This window comes from Xiphias gladius, chromosome 1 (assembly GCF_016859285.1).
Source record: "Xiphias gladius isolate SHS-SW01 ecotype Sanya breed wild chromosome 1, ASM1685928v1, whole genome shotgun sequence".
NCBI classification, from domain to species: domain Eukaryota; kingdom Metazoa; phylum Chordata; class Actinopteri; order Istiophoriformes; family Xiphiidae; genus Xiphias; species Xiphias gladius.
The window spans coordinates 20864633-20882725 of NC_053400.1; the positions used below are offsets into that span (position 1 = coordinate 20864633).

The window sequence follows — 18093 nt, forward strand, 5'->3', positions numbered from 1 at the left end:
CCCACTTCATTGAGCATGACAACCTAGTTTTAAGTGTCATTTAATTTTCATTTTTATATATAATTACAAAGTGTTCACTGTAAGATATCGGTCGTCTGCAAATGTGTCAAGATTAATTTGTGCTGGCTTCCTCACGAGTGTCAACAGTTAATTACTGTGTTGTATCTTGATGGCTTGATGACATTCTAGCTCCCAGCAGGCTTTCTCGCGCTCCCTCTCTCACCCTCTCTCCCTCTCTCTATTCATTTTATTAATATTTTTCCATTTCAAAATAAGATCAAATAATAAAATATCTTATATCAATGTTCACTTATGCTGCAATATCTACCAAGCCCACAGAGTTGAGTGTAGTTTGCAAATGAACATCATTGATTAAAAAAAATCAATAATGTTAATGTATTATTAGTGTACTATGACCAAATACATCACTCCAAGGTATATGGTCTATCTCTTCATTTACCACAGGAAGGTCTGAGAGTGTGCCGAGAAAACTCTGAGTGAACTCCTTGCTGATAATTGACTCATAGCCATTAGGGTGGCTGGTGATAATAAAAGTGTCGCCCGTGTGGATAGTTTGTGTCCTTATTTCTTCCCAGACATTAACACACTTCATGGCCTCTGTTAATTTGCTGATTTGTACAATATGGCTCATTGGCCTGATTTGTGCTGCAAATCTAATGCAAGGCTTGTTCTAATAGGAGTCAATTTATAAGATATAGAGGACTTCCATGTTTAATATAACGTTTAATTCACACATTCCGTCGCATTTGTTAGTACAAGTCATAATAACATTTTTCCGACCACACAGCATAAATGTGGGCGAAAGAGCATGACCGAAACATCTGAGGCAATGTAGAATATCACATCTCTTAAATCTAATATTATTCGAAATTCCTACAGAGGAGTAAAATTTTATTGGCACATTCCAGGCATGAAATTTAATATGAAATAGAGAGTTAAGTTACAATTTGTTACAAATGTATTTAAAGGATTGTATTATAGCGATGAAAGGCGAAATAGAGTAAACAAGTTTAAAGGAGGAAGGGGAATGGATGTTTTAAATTGTAAGGAAGGAAAGAGAGAAAGAGAGAAAGAAAGACAGGAAAATATGTGAGAAAAAAGGCTATTACTGGGGGCACAAAAAGACACAAAAAGATATACTGTCAATGTGAGAAAAGAAACCAGTGAGCAGTTACCTGCTCCTGCTGCTGACGAGCTAACTCCATTTGCTGCCTCTGTTTCTCCATCTGTGAGGCGGCGAGCTTCTTCTGTTCGTCGTGGGCAGCCAGAAGCTGCTCTCGCAGGCTGATCAGCTGGGTGATCATTGTGGAGAGCTGGTGTTCCTTTTCTGCCAGGCTCTCTGGAGTACCTAGTGAGGGGAGCGAGGGAGAGAGAGAGAGAGAGAGAGAGAGAGAGATCAATGTCAGGAGTAGAAAGCATAAACACAAGGTGGAGAGCCTGAGTCATAAACATAGATACAGGTATGTGTTATGCATACCTGAAGGAAAAAAAGAAAAAAGTGCACAAAGAGTTTCACAGTGGGCCACAACTAAATAACCAGGGTGTAGACATTTGTAAGAGAGCCCGCACTGTACTGCACTCTACTGTAAACAATGTATAGTACAAAGAAAACCACACAGGCAGCAACCAACTGCAGTGAATTCACAAGAAAGTGTTAAGGTCACATGCAGCCTGGAGTTGTCTATTTTACTGTAGCTGGTGTTCACAGCTTTCAGAGGAAGGGAAAGATATTGTCCTTGGCACACAGACAAAGTGCTACGGGGAGCTGTCAAAGTGAGGTGGCAGCTTATGTCAGACTACCAGGGGTGAATATAAAGAAAGTGTTTATATAAAGAGTCAGTGTTTGCACTGGCCTCCAGACAACACAGGTTTTCATTATATGGCCATTCCAGCAACACATTAGCGGAGGAATTCCTTGCAGATTTCGACTGAAAGGAATGGGCAAACTGCACCAAAACCCCCAAATTTTTACATACCAAAAAGATTCTCTGAATGCATTATGACAATCAAAAGTAAAGAGATTTGAATCATAATAATCCACACTGAACAACACAATCTTTACTTTACTATCTATGTAGTTACTGCATACATACTTCAAAAAGAAATGCAATGACAGACCAATTGGCTTACTTCTCTGTCTACAGTCACATGTCCACACTGTGTGTGCAGCTGCACTGCTCTCTCCCTCCGCCTAATCAATGCTAAGTGATCCTACCATTGACTTACACAGCCAACATAATTGCCAGTGAGAGGCTAGACAGTAACTCACTCTCCTCCCACTGCACTCCTGTGTGACAAGCTGATCTGGGAAACCCGACAAAAGAGAGAGAGAGAGAGAGAGATCAATGTCAGGAGTAGAAAGCATAAACACAAGGTGGAGAGCCTGAGTCATAAACATAGATACAGGTATGTGTTATGCATACCTGAAGGAAAAAAAGAAAAAAGTGCACAAAGAGTTTCACAGTGGGCCACAACTAAATAACCAGGGTGTAGACATTTGTAAGAGAGCCCGCACTGTACTGCACTCTACTGTAAACAATGTATAGTACAAAGAAAACCACACAGGCAGCAACCAACTGCAGTGAATTCACAAGAAAGTGTTAAGGTCACATGCAGCCTGGAGTTGTCTATTTTACTGTAGCTGGTGTTCACAGCTTTCAGAGGAAGGGAAAGATATTGTCCTCGGCACACAGACAAAGTGCTACGGGGAGCTGTCAAAGTGAGGTGGCAGCTTATGTCAGACTACCAGGGGTGAATATAAAGAAAGTGTTTATATAAAGAGTCAGTGTTTGCACTGGCCTCCAGACAACACAGGTTTTCATTATATGGCCATTCCAGCAACACATTAGCGGAGGAATTCCTTGCAGATTTCGACTGAAAGGAATGGGCAAACTGCACCAAAACCCCCAAATTTTTACATACCAAAAAGATTCTCTGAATGCATTATGACAATCAAAAGTAAAGAGATTTGAATCATAATAATCCACACTGAACAACACAATCTTTACTTTACTATCTATGTAGTTACTGCATACATACTTCAAAAAGAAATGCAATGACAGACCAATTGGCTTACTTCTCTGTCTACAGTCACATGTCCACACTGTGTGTGCAGCTGCACTGCTCTCTCCCTCCGCCTAATCAATGCTAAGTGATCCTACCATTGACTTACACAGCCAACATAATTGCCAGTGAGAGGCTAGACAGTAACTCACTCTCCTCCCACTGCACTCCTGTGTGACAAGCTGATCTGGGAAACCCGACAAAAGAGACAGAGAGAGAGAGGGAGAAGGATAAAAGCACAGAGATCCAGATAACAGTACAGTGAAGTCTGGCCTGGGGCCAGCAGGAGCTGAATTCTTTCCTGGGTGTCTTCCGCTCGTCTCTGGCCACATCTGTCTTGAGTTTCTCCGAGAGCTCCCAGGGGCCCTCTCCACTCAAACTATTTTAATTTGACTAAACACCTGATTTATTTTATCTCTCCGATGAGGAAAGCCGTTTGTCTTAATAGGGCCTGTCAACCTCCAGAACCCATTCAGGGCAATTTACTGGCACGCTTGTCTGAACCTCAGTTCGCCTCACTCTGCCTCCGCTGCCTGCTGCAATTGAAGAGAGCTGCAATTCTCTATTTATCCTCCCAACGAAAAAAAGCACCTAAAAGCAGCTATTCATGGGGCCTGCGTGCAGTTTCCAAGGCCTGAATTGACTTCTTATTCACCCGACTACACTTGTTGTGAATGGCTTATCTGTAAAATTGATACAATCAGCACCAATTTTATTAACCTTTGGCTGTGTCCATGAAGGAGCTGCCTTTACAGATATATCAGTTGTTGTCACATTAAATCACAGCTATCAATACTGTAGTGGGAAGGATGGAGGGACTAAAGAAAGAAATAAAGGAAGACAGAAAGGGAGAAAGAAGGAAAAGATGAAAATAAAGAAAATCCTCATCCAGGTGAAGATGGGGGCCTTGAGGCCAATATAGATGACCTTGAGTTGGTAACCAAAAATCTGGACTCAATGGCGGCCTCTCAGCCTGTCTAATTACACATTTCTGAGGATCGATCACTAGTTTAGGAGTGTCAGCACTGTGTAAAAAATAAATAAATTGTAAAAATTAGCTGGAACATCAAAGCACATATATTTTGTGTTTGTGTCCATGAATGTGCAGGGGGGGACTGGGTCCGTAGAAGGATCTGATCGGCTAGTCTGATTGTGGAGTGCTCAGTTCTGCCTGGACACCAAAGGAATACTAACAGAGGGCCCATTGTTTTGATGTTGAGCTGAATGTGGGAGGCCAGAACTGCCCTCTGCACTGCAATCTAGACCTCCCCTCTTTGCTAATTTCAATTGTGATCATTTAGCATTGAGTTTAGTCTTTTTTGCCTATTTTTGTCAAAATCGATGCTTTAATATCAACAAGAAATGTTCAAATTAGTGGTGAATGCTGAAGACAAACATTTAAACACAACTTTTGGCATCTAAATGTGGAAACATAGTGGAAGAATTTCACCTTAGAGACTATACACAGCTTAGTAGAAAATCAGACTCATATGTTTTTTGTTGGCTGGTTAGTGTAAAAATCTCTTTCTTCCTGCTTTAAATTATGGATCAGCTTTAAAATCCAGATAAAACTTTTATTGGGTGGTGCAGAAGAGGAGAGTTGTGGTCTGTGTCTAACCAACCTGCTGACAAAAGAGGCCGTTTCCTGCATATTGCATGGCTTTTAACAGCAGTGGGGCTGGGGTCTGCCCGTTAACATGTCTCCTCACATTGCGCTTCCGATGGCAGACAGACAGCCCAGAGATGCCTTGGCGCTACATAAACTGGTCCAGATCTAACATGTTGTGACATCCTCCTGTTTGACGACTGAGGCTCAGTAGGACAATACCAGCCCGACAGAGGAAGAGGATCCCAGGAGTGAGCGGTCAAGTTGCACAGGCCCTTTTCTTGTGTTTTTTTCTCAGGCCACTGTGTTAACGTTGGAGATGCTAGATTTACAAATAGGAGGAGGAGACGGTTAAGCTGTGTTGTTCAATTTCAGCCCATTCAGCAGTCACCTTTTGAGATTCCTGCGTCTTTTAAACGTCACAAAGTAGGGCAGAAAACATCAACGGGTGACTAAATAAATGATAAGAGGAAAACAAGCAGAGCCATGGTTGCTTGGGGAGGGATGGGGGTATTTGAGCCTTGGGGTCTTTGGATAAAAGGCACTTTGTAGGGGTGCGATTTGTTCTGTCCAATACCCACATCTCCCTCTCTCTTGGCTCCCTCCTCTCTGCTCTAATCAAGCAGTCTCTAATTTAGGTTCCAAGTCCAGTACCGGGGAAAAAGAAGGAGGCTTGTTACTTTGAAGAGTCCCGAGTGAATAACACAGATAAAAGATTCAGGCACAAAAAAAGAAGAAAAGCGAGGGAGGGTGAGGGTGAAAAGGGGGAAAAATCACAAGGCACCCTATTCTCTCCCCTTCCTTTGGTTAGGACAGCTGAGCCATTATGACCAGATCTGAATTGAGTTTTTTAGCGCCAGAAGACTGGAATTTCTTTGTCTCTCTATCAGACAGCCATTGTGGATGCTTCCATATGCTGCAAGCGCATCCTAAGTAAATTAGAACTTGTCTAAATGCTGCGATTGTACCAAGCTGTATCCACACACAGACTGTACATAGCTTGAATGCCTTGTGTGCTGAGGCTCTCTCTCTCTGCTCTCTCCTAAAGTGTGTGTGAATGTAGACATGAGTGCGTACAGATGTGTGTTGCATGCTGCTCCAATCGATAAAAGGTACATTGCCTCTGAGTAAATGCACATGTGTGCGAACTCTGCGGTCATCTGACCCTTTGTCCATTCTTTCTGTAGAAAACACAAAGAGCCAATTGACTAGCAGCTAATGGCATCTATAATGGTACATTTTTTAGTGTTCAAAATAGAAAGATTTTTCTGCTCACAGACCTTTCTCCAAAACCATAAAACTGCTTCAACAAAAGCCGGAAATGCAAGCCAGTCTTTGTACCAAATTCACTTCACTTTTGTGATAGTGAATACGACTGAATCATTTTATCCTTTGGTCAGAAAAATATGTCATATTGAGCATCTACATCGTCAGAATATCAAGAGCTAGTTTTATGGCGTCCTTTTGCTTTTAACTACAATATACACTTGTTCAGCAGTGCTACAAAGCAATATGTGTTTCCAGTAATAAGGTGTTAACATGTCTCCATGTCTTGCAACCAAGACAGTATGAACAACAGCTGTTTTACCTGGCTTGTTGCCTCTGCTATGATATAAAAGCTGTTAATCTTGCCAGTAAAACCCCATTAACAAGCACGTGCAATGACTCATAAGCACATGACATCCACTGGTGGCAATGACTCCCAGTCCTTAAGCTTTCCTATATGGTATGGCTTGTTCAAGGGGAGAACCTGGCCATCACCATGTTGAAAAAGTCAGATCTTCTCAAATTTTTGAAACCACTTTAACACGTGCTTGAGACTTTAAACAGCTATTTTTAATTTTTGGAAATGCTAATGGTAGTCTGGTATTAAAGGCTTCGTATGGTATACATTATCTATATGTATATTTCTATATATAGTATTTATACTATCTGTATGTGTGTGAGCATATATATTTCAGAAGCGAAAGATGTGATTATAATAGTTTTGATGGATCAGCAATTTATTTTTTTCAATAAATACTCTGATTGGCATGTGGAGAGGTTATTAATAAAAGCACTCTTCATCTACTTTGGTTCTGCTGTTCATGCTGAACACCGATGGAGACTAATATTTTGATGATGGAGGAAGCTTCACTCTTCAGTATAATTATGCTAATGTAAAAGCTCCAGCACTTCACTGTCTGTCCATGACACAGGACACGGTACTTCATCAGAGCCAAGATAGAGGCTCGACCTGAGCAGATTACTCCACAGGGAATGCCAATGACCCTGAAATTCACACTGAAGACAAAAAAACAACTCCACACAGAAACTTTACTTCTGTTCTTTCAATAACTGAACATATCATTCTTTGACTTTGTAATACAGTGCACCAACCCAGAGATCCTGACACCATGGAGAATGTTGTATGTGTGCATGGCAGCATATAGCAAAGATCATTACATGAGAACAAAGATTGTCTCCAATCTTTCTATTCATCTCTCACGGCCTTTATGATGATGAGTCTGACCCCTGTGCCCTTAAAATATAAAAAGCATACACAGTTTTCAAGGTCTTTATCATACAAAGGGTGTAAGGGCTGCGAGACAGTGATCAAGGCAACGGCTTACTGTCTGCAAAACCTTGGAAGTGAATTAGGAGTTAGCTGTAATCTCATTCTTTTCACAGAACATTTATTCATTGGTCTTAGCTGTACGGCTGATAATTAAAGCCAAGCATACCTGTTTCCTTTGACTGTGCAAAAGAGGTCTTTCAAAAGACTTTTAGACTGTTGTCTTTGATGGATAAATGTATTAACAATGCCTTCTGTCTGGGTTTAATCCAGATCACAAGTGATAGACTGAAATAGCTGAACAGGAAGCAAAGACAGCTGAGTCCAATACCACCTGCTTAGTTCTCAAGTTGTCAGGACACTGACAAACACTGACATCTACATTACTAACTAGAGGTGTAACACTTATACCAGAAGTTGCTAGAAATCCTTCAATGCTTCATTTTCCGTGTTTAATTGTTTCTGACGCTATATATACTTCTATAAGTACATGTTGTAGATGAGGATTTATAAGCTGCTCATGAAGTATTCAAAATAACAAGTATAACATGGTATTTTACTAATGCACCTTAATTAATCAAATGATAAAGCCTGATGTGAACTCCAACTTCGAGAAAAGTAAAAAAGGTACTCTGAAATGGACGGTGAAAATGTAATGTAATGATGAAGTGTTGAGAAAAAAAACAGGCAATATTAGCTCACAGGGCCATATTGCATAATTTAAAAAAAATAAATTGAGGTTGTGCTTGCAACTGTAGGAGGTCTATATGAAGATTACACTGGTTTGAAGTGTCTGTCAAAAAACTGCGAAAGTTGTCCACAAAATTTGAAAAGTTCACCACCGTTTTACATTTACTTTTGAGATGGTCCCTAACTCCAGCTTGTCAGTTTCCCATTTGCTGTCAAGTTGTGCAAGGTGCCAGGCTTAATGAGGTTAAAAAAAAAAAAACTGTGCAAAAACTATCATGCTTCATTCTGATTTTTCCTTGTGTTCATACCTAAATAACATATTTGTTTTCGTTTACATCCTTAGTACTAGCGTAGGTCAGGCCTTCAGCAGTTTTCCATGGCTGTGGAGATAAAATTTGCTTTGTTGAGGGAAAGCTGATAAATATTTTGCGAATGTGTCCTTTAATAAATGACACAGATGTGTTTTCATAAATGTTTTACATTCTCTTCAGCTGAAGACAGGATTAATATATTTGTTTATATGAAATGTATTATACAACTTTTAAAGTCGTTAGTTGAACAAACCATGACAAACCACTGGAATATAGTTCAGTACAGCAACAGAGAGTTCTATTCCTATCACACACACACACACACACATACAGAAACACACGATCACAGCTCTTCCTTCTTTACCTCCAATGCCACAAGCTAAATTCCTCAATTCATTAGAGGAGAAAAACACACAGTCCAACACTCTCATACATTCATCTGGCAAATGTGGCCTGAGGAATAATGATTTACTGTGGCTCATATTTCACCTGAGTGCACAGGGCAAACAGTTGACTGAAGTGTTGTGGAGAAAATGCTAACTGAGGCATTTTTGACTGGAGCAACTGGACAGATACTGTTTTGTGCTGTTTGTGTGAATGTTTTTGTATGTTTGGGAATATATAATATATATGATATTCATATATATTGTGCTGTAAAAATACACAAGCTATTTGAAATCTACTACACAGAATTCTTTTTCTACTTGTTTCTAAAGCTACATAAGTCAGTGTCACTGGGAAATGTGTGCAAAGATATTGTGCTGTGTATCTCCAGTGGCATAAAAACCTTACTTTATGGAAGCCATTAAGAATAAAGTTAAATTTTGAGGTGAATAATCATGTTCTGAAGCTAACCCCTATGGCTGAACAATATGCGCTCTGTGTTCACACAGTGGACTCCTTTCTGTCTGTGCAGGAGTAAAGCCAGCACAGGTAGGGCCAGCATCAAATCGGTCTCAGCTGCCGCCCGGCTTTGCCCTGTGTTCTCCTCCTAAAGAGCTTCCACTTATCTGCCTGCCACAGGACCGTCTGTGTGCACCCAACCAATGTCATGTAGACACCATTCTCAAATTGATTGTGACAGTGCAAGAGTCCTGATTTTTCTGCTTCAGAATTCAAGCAGCCATTTCGACGCTAGTGTAATGTTGAGCTGTTTTCTTATTTTTATTTATTTGCTTATTTATTTATTTTGTTGAGCAAATTCCAAGAAAATGAATACAGCTTGTGTTCCAATTTAGTAACTACATATTTTCCTTCACTTTGAGTAAATGGTTGAGCATTTTGACCCCCCCACAGCAACAGGGGGCCGGGAGACTGGCACTCAGCAGGGAAACTTAAACAGCTCTGTTGAGTACGAGGCTCAAAGACCCTGCACAGAGCAAGCATGCAACAGAGAGCAACCTTATCTACCCCAGGACACTGTGTACTATATTTGTATACATTTGACACAACGTATATGTGTATATATACATACATGCAGTCATATATACACTGTTCAATTATGTATGGGATTATAAGCATCCTAAATCATGTGATGAATGGGGGCTTTGCATTTTTTTAAGAGAAAATTTTCTTTGAGCTATATTATTATACATATAAATACACGTATCCATGTCTAAAATCCTTTTCTCTCCCTCTTACTCTTTCTTTCTCTCTCCCTCTTGCACTCCTTCCACCTTGCCTCTTATTATCTGCTACTTTCTGCGGTTTGGAGCCCTTCCAGCTGGCCTCCCTTTCTTGCTCTGTGGTTTTGTTCAGGAGATTTCATCTCTCTCCTCATCGTTCCTGCAGATTGACAGCTAAGCTCAGGTATGAAAACAAACAGCTCTGGAATTGACTGGTGAAAAGAAATCCGCCGCTAATGCTCCTTCACAAACTCTCCTTTTTGCCTGCCCCTGTTGATGTTAAGCCCTTGCAGCATACAAGAAAAGGTGATAGAGATTTGAAATCATTAACTCTTAATAACACCGTTCTACATGTCTGGCTTAAGCACACTGCCTCTTTTGGATTATTGTTCTTGTCTCTACCGACTCCAAAACCTAAAAAATGTCTTTACCTCAGAAACGGCACATTATATAGCCAAACATCTACATGACAATAAGCTATAATTATAGATGTGTCATCAGTAAGAGGTAAATGGTTGGTTGGGTTAGCAGACCTTGAGAAGCAAATGTCTGATGTTGCTGATACGATTGTTTTGTTTTGTTTGTTTACTGTACGTGCGTTTTCACCTCAACAGGATAAAGTATTCCGGGCATGTTTCAACACAACAGTAGTAAAAGAATGCTTTTCCTTTCATGGGTAAAGCCTTGGGTCAAATTCTGTCACACCTATTGTTTTGCATTTTTATTTGATTTAGAAGAGTGAGACAAAATTATTTCCTCACCAGTCAGATTCCAGCACTTGCCTGTGCAATAACACAATTACTTCTCTTTCAAGGTTTCGGTAGAACAGTGTCAAAAGGTAGCCTACAAGGCGTTCGGTATAATTGGTTAAGGAATTGGTGATTGATCAGCATAGAACATACAAGGCCACTCTGCTAGTAGGTACTGTAGTCTTTATATGAATGTCAGTCTTTATTTTCTACTTTTCTTTTATTCATTGAAAATCTACAGGCATGTTTGCCTTTTGTACTGATTTTAACCTAACAATTAATGGGACCTCTGATTCATCATAACACTTTAGATCTTAATCATAAGGTGTTTTCTGCTTGGTACCTTTGTTTGTGTTTTAATTAAGTGGACCTTGTGCGTCTCCAACCCAGGGCTTCTTTTTAATTGCCCGTATTTACATCAGGCAGACATCAAACGCAGAGAGAGAGAGAGACATTTGTAAGGGGGAGCACAAAGCAGCCCTTTGAAATGTCTACAGTCATATGAAATGGCATGCTAATTAAAAATCTAAGGCTGCCACTGTGATAGGAGAAGCATTTATATTGGTAACTGTGGTGTATAGACTGTCTCCATAACTCATCAACAGACAGAGGCCATAGTGTTTATTATCAGACTCCCTACCTGTTTACAAACCACCAAGTAACCTTCCCGTTCCCATTCATCAGAAGAAATGCCCTGCCTGTAATTTAACAGACCAGCTTTCAAAAGGCTAAATCATTTTAAACATTTTACCCAGTGCACTTTGATCTACATTGGCATACGGTATACTAGGGCAGGTACAATGAATCTAGTTTACCAAGCAATGATTTATACTTCAGTTCATTAAGGTTATTGCCAATGAATATACTTATTAGAACATTCAACAGCCTTTTTTTCCTTTCCTCTGCAAATGGAGAAAGTGTAATTCAATAATGAAAACCAAACACTAGATTTATTTATGTATGTCACACATGTTTTATAAAAATAAACAATTACGCTATGGATCAAAATCACCTGGACAGCAGTGAAATGAGCTGTCTTTATAGGTTTGTGAGTACTCTTCAAGGAATATTAAGAAAAAAAGCGTTTCAGTGTTCTATTGAGAATGCTCTGAATTCATATTGTCTAGATGGTTTTCAAGAAATAAAAACAAGACACATGAAGTTGTCTGATGAAAAGAATCTTTAGGGGAGAGTATAAGATCCAGTGACAGCCTGGTGTTATCAGCCAGCTGGTATTGTGCTTTCCTGTGCTGTATAAACACACCAGCTCTCAGTAACAGTCAGTGCTAAGGACTAACCAGCAGCCCTGCCCATCCTCAGCCCACCTCTCTGTCATAAACAGAGATTTTGGGGGAGTGCTGAGTTGCGCTTTGCCGTGCTGCACTTGATACCCTGCGCGGGCATTCATGGTCAGAGTCAAGACATTCCACTCAAACACAGGCCCACTGAGGAGACGACTCTGCGCGTCTCCGCACCATCTCCTCTCCTCTCTGAACGGCTTCTCTCAGCTCAGCCATGCTCTGTTTACATCAAGCCCACTTTGGGTTCAACAATTACCAGAGCGGCATGAACGCACCCCACATGTGCCAGAGCAGAGTAGCTAGGTGTAGGGCCGTCTGAAGGGACAACAACAATGAACCGCTGACGAGCACAGAGCGCCTCAGAATGGGTCTAAATGGGCTGGAATTTTGAAGACAGCACTTTGGACAGAGTCGGGCATTCCAATAAAAGATAAGGGAGGAGAGAAATGAATGAGGAGGGCAGCCAAAGGCCTTTGTTTTATTTCAGAGTACAAGGCTGTTTCTGAGATTATACAGTACATGGACTATGTATGTCTGATAGGAATGAGGGACTTGTTAACAAGTGGTGTGTGTCTGGTAAATCTGCTTGGTTTAATGCAGTCATTGTAGTCCTACCTTTTACTTCTGCCAAAAGTTCGCTGGTGTTGAGCCTCTCCATCTTTTCTTTCCAGTCTTTAGAAAGAAGTTTCTCCATGCATGAGGATTCTAAAATAAAAAAGCAATATGACAAAACATGAATAAATTATTTTAGAGACTTTTTTATAATTATGGGATATTGAGTATTGAATTTAGTTTCTAGTTTTTTTTAATTCTGTGATTGTTATGAATCTCTAAGTCTATTCACTTAAATGAAAATTAAAGAAAGATGATATCAGATGAAAGAGAGGTATTTGATCGTATTGCACAGCAAACATTAAAGAGACTCAGTCTGACAGTTGAGAGATGAACTAAGGGTGGATTGAGGAGGGGAGAAGGCATTGTGGGAATAGCATAAGGGCAGAGACACACATTAAGTGGGAGGCAAAGAGTGAGACTGGGTACGTCCGAGCATTCACATAGCTGCCAATGATGAAAACAATTAACATTTGTCCACCAGACAATGAATCAGAGGAGGAATGGCTTGCAATCTGCCATGCTGTCGCTGGGGTAGCTGATAAAGAACACACTGGGCCAGCCGACCCAGGCCTCCGCCATCCCAGCAGTGCTTAGGGGTCAGCCTGTTCCCATCAAACACCAGCAGCACAAGAAAGCCTCCACCCCTCCACCTTGAGCCACTGTCTCCACAGACTGCCTCCAATCTGAACCAGATCAAGATGTAGTGTAGTGTCCAGTCCTGTTCTGGGAGAACAATTAACGTAGTGTCTATTTGATGAATAGAAAACAACTGTGCAGATTTCTATAGAAATTGCCTTCAGGCGTCCTATATTGCCTGAGGATTATGTAATTTGTAAAAACTTGTTTCTCTAGATTTGGATCAAAATGCAAAACCAAAGCAGACACACTAATTATTACCACAAAGCCCTGGGGCATACTAATGAATAGTCTAACCACATATCTAACAGTGGATCATTTATGAACATAGTTCTGACAACAAAAGGACACAATTCATAAGCATGTTAATATTTCAAATGATGCCACTCAGGAGGTTTTTTTCTCAGTTTGATGTAGCCGTCACGTGTTTTTGTTTCCATGTTGCACAGAATTTGAAACAGAAAGTGGTGAGAAAGATGGAGAGGGGTCTGTCACATGATGCAATATTCTGGACTTTTCCATTTTCACCCATTATCATCCTTGGCATCAAACAGAAAGAGGATTTATGCAGTTTAGAATGTATACAAGCGTTGTTTCCTTTTATCCCACTTTAACATCTCTTGCCCTTGGCTTCCACAAACACTTTGGCTCCCTCTGACAAACACACTGACTTCAGAGGAACTGGGAGTAACAGGAGGTCAGTAGTTCTTGTGGCCTTGTTTAAGGATGGCTTTCAGAGAGATCAAGCAGAGTGACCATTTTGTTTGATTGTCCACTTCCTCCAATGTGATGGGGGTCGACAGGACATCTTCAGCTCAGGGTCATTATAACATTACTTCTGCTTTATTGACTTTCCAATTCCCAACTCACAGTTTGTTCCCTTGACCCTAAGAGACAGAGAGAGAAAAAGGCTGTGTGTATTGTGTGTATTTGTGTGTGTTAACTCCCTCCATGGCACAAAGATCACAGTTCTTAAAACAGAGGTTAAGGGCAGGAGAGAATAGCAGAGCTCAGCTCTTCTTCTCTGCACGTCATCCCTGGGTGAGACAGCTTCCTCTCCCTGAACAACAAACTCCCAACACATCGTAATCCTCAGACAGACAGAACAACATCAGTGCATGATATTTTCTACCCTAAAGCACAGAAAAAGGCTTATTTTTAAAGTCGTGTAAAGGGGAATTAAACAAACACAGTCAACATATGTTGATATGTACACATATGCTCCCTCACTCTCTCTCTCACACACACACACACACACACACACACATATATACACACACACTTTCATCACAGATGCTGCTCCAGCACTTGATCATTAAGGAATGCACCAACTGTTGGAGATAATGTGGTGCCAGCTTCCATTCTACTCCAGTCCTCCCCCTCCCTTCCACCTCCCTCTCAGGAGAGCTGCCGCTCCCTCAATTCTCCATCCCCACTGCTGGGCCAGACACGACCTGCCAAGTCCTCCAACAGGAGAGACTACAGCTGGAATGCAGCGCTGTCCTCCCTGCCTTCCACCTGGGAGAGGTGAGTAATGGCCTGGATTAGTCTATAAAATAACTCTCAAACACCTTTCAGTGTTCAAACATTGTGGACAAAACAGGCAACCAAAAATGGATTTGGTGAAAGCAGAGCAACTTTTGCGCAGGCGCACTCAAGGAAAACAGTAAATGAGTCAGATGTCTGGCTTTTTTCAAAGCACCCTTCTACAGCCTATTTTTCAGAAGAATTTAGATTAATAGGAGGAATGCTATTTCAGTTTCTAAAATGCCTGTCTGTTTTCTCTGGAGAAATTATAGATGCCAATGGAAACACTGGTTAGTATCAACATAATAATTACTGTCAAGTTATGACACAGAGAATATCAAGTTGATGCACACTGTATTCAACATAAAATAACAAATTCTGATAAAAAAAATTCACACTTCACTGATTTCACTGGATATCAAATGCTGGTAGATTTGCAAGTGAAGGGCAAATAATTATTTGAGACAGTTAATGTAGAACTTCTGAAGTTTTTAGCGTAAAGAAGAGCTACACACTTGTCCTCTTAAAGTAGGACATCACATACTGGGGAATTAGCTTAAACAAGACAAGAGTCCAGTGAGTTTATTTTTATTTTCCTATGGGGGCTCTTAAATCTCTCGCACCCCCACCCCTTCCATTTCTTTCCATCCCCCTCTCGAGATAAAATGCTCTGTGGCTGGGGAGCAGGCCATTCAGCTGGGATGAGAATGGAATGAAAACAATAGCCCTTATCAGGCTCTTATTTACATTTTCCCAGCGTCCTTGCAGTAGACAGCTTGGCTTGTCACCAAGCCCAGATCGCCCCACTGGACCCAGACCAACTTCCTCCAGCCCCAGCGATTCCAATGGTCCCTATGGACCCTTGCCTGGCACAGACCCCCTCCGCTCTGCAGCTAGCACAGATAGCAACATACAAGACAAAACTACTGGAGTGTGTGTCCAAGGCGTGTTCCTATTGAAAGGGGAATGGTTTCTGGACTACTAAGCCTGTCTGGGTCTCATTGTCTCTTCTCTGGGGCTGGTGCTGTATAGCTGGAAAAATACACTGAACCCTCTCCCGAGATTTTTTGAGAGTTTCCAAGTTGCACTCAGAAGAAAGTGAATAGTCATCACAGATTTAATGCTGGCGAATTCAATATGTTTATCTCCTATCAGTTCTCACATCTCTGGTATAAAGCTTTCCTATGCAGGTATTCTGTAATCGTATTAATGTGGGTGAACAGGCACAGTGATTGAGACACATAAAGCCAAGATGAGTTGGGTAGATTAGGCTACAGCTGTTTTTTTTTTTTAGTAACTGTATTAAAAACAAAGCTAATGATCCTCACAAAGCTCAACGAAACAATGTTTCTATGCTGATGTGTGACATAAACAAAGCTTTCAGCACCTGGCAGTCGGGGCTGCCAGAACATCATGTTCACTGTAAACCACAGTAGTGAAGCTAAGAGGCAGGTTACTACAAACTATTTTTCCTATCTGTACGGACTGACTTGCTGACAGTCTTGAGGGAAAATATGGATATGTTATTATTTCTGCTCTTTGTCTGTTTCTCTGTGTTTTTCTCACATAGTATGCTCCAACAATTGTTATCTCGCTGACATTTTACTGCACCAACTAATAATCTAAATTTGTTCTTTATTGTTCACATTGTAAGACAAAATACTTTATTAAATTGAGCGGTAGTTAGCTACAAATGCCTGTGGTTGAGTAGCGAAGGTAGGGGAAAGTCTTTTACTAATTTCGGTTTTTATTGGTGCTCTAAACAGAGTAGTTAATTCAAATGATCACAGCTAACTGTGGAAAATCTCAAATTACTGAGTGAAATCCCAAATAGACAAATAAACACAGTTACAAACAAATCACATCTTGTCACTTTGGAATTGGATTGGACGGTTATAAAGCAGATCTTAAAAATTCATGACACACTAATTTTCAAATGGCTCTCCAGATTGCCATGGAGATATGAAGTCCAGTGTGTATATTAAAGTTCACAAATATAACAGCACTGGTTGGGCAAAAACGGCCAACTTCACTTTTAAATATCAAAGTTTTCAATCTCTAAAAGGTTTAATCTATTAAATTTGTTGATGCAACAAATCACGCCATCATGTTTGAAAAGACCGTGACTGCTTCAAAGCACAAAAATGGTTTGTTACAACTTGCAGCAGTGGGTGTTTTATTACCCTGTGTTGTCAGCAGTGAAAATGTTTAAACCGTCTGCCACCACATTCTGAGCTTCTCTGTGTGCACTGTTCTCCTGGGAGAAAGATGATACTTGTGTTTGAGTGTTTGTTGTGTTGAAAAGCCGTTGGCAGAGAAAAGAGAGTTATCTAGGAGAGTCAAATTAGCCATAAATCATGGATAACAGACTAAGAGACCCCCCCTTTAGCTTTGGCCTTGTATATCAGTTGTTCCAGCCTCAAGGGGAAACATGTAGTCACCAAATCAATGATCAACTGACACTGACCATATACATAATTTCCTCCTTAGAATGCAGAGGCCCACAGAGTGAGGCAAATAGGGAAACAATGCTATTTGCAGTGAGAGAAACAGAGGAAGTGGGGCTTAGAGTCTCTAAACAAGTTTCAGCATGAATGGAGCACAGATTTTACAATTTGTCATATTCTAATTATGGTCAGCAAGAACCAAAACCTCCACAGAACACTAAACTGGGCTTTAGGAAGATCTTTGAGCTCCTATGACAAAACTGAAGAATGCAGCATTTAAAAAAATAAATAAATAAAGAGTGACTCTAAGCAGCGACACGAAATAAACATAATTTCTTGTCGCAATATAAACATATAGAATAGCTGCTCAACATATTAAAATGCACAGCATTGAAACTACATTTGCTAAAAAAAATCAAATGACTTGTATGAAACGTGACCCACCAGTAACCATAATTTCCTTAAACAAGCTTCTTTACCATTCCGCACTATAGACTTGCTTGGTTAGTTCCAACCAAACAAGTTATAAGTGTATAAAATGTGCCAGCTTTTTACATGTCATTTGTTGGAAAATGGCAGGTAACAAAGATGTTTGGCCAATATGCTGTCCTGCATATGTTCACAATAAATATGTGAGAACTGAATAAATAGGGTTTTTTTCCTTTGGGATCTTATTAAGGAAAAATAGTTGTTTATTATTTTATGTTGAATATTGTATCCTGGTGTTCATTAGTGTAGTCTGGACATCCTACAAGCTAAAATGTCTAGCGAAGTAATCAACTGGATGAGTAATATCCAATGTTATTTAGTTTGAAGGTAGTTTTAGTTTTAGTGTACACGTACAAATGTCACTGTTATTCCGGTGATTTATACAGTCATAAATTATGCTTTAACAACTCCTCTCTATGATATTAGTGCTTTTAATTTGCTTCATTATAGTGACTATAT

The 18093-nt window shown here is 40.3% G+C and overlaps 1 protein-coding gene across 1 annotated transcript in view; it reads right to left on the reverse strand.

Annotated features, from left to right (window-relative positions):
• The window catches only part of sox6 (SRY-box transcription factor 6), a 137269-nt gene that overhangs the window by 56301 nt on the left and 62875 nt on the right, over nt 1-18093 (reverse strand). Inside the window, exons 6-7 of the mRNA XM_040137349.1 lie at nt 12536-12625; nt 1197-1369 (exon numbers count right to left, since the gene is read on the reverse strand). Coding sequence (XP_039993283.1) covers nt 1197-1369; nt 12536-12625 — 263 coding nt within the window. The remainder of the gene's footprint in view (nt 1-1196; nt 1370-12535; nt 12626-18093) is intronic.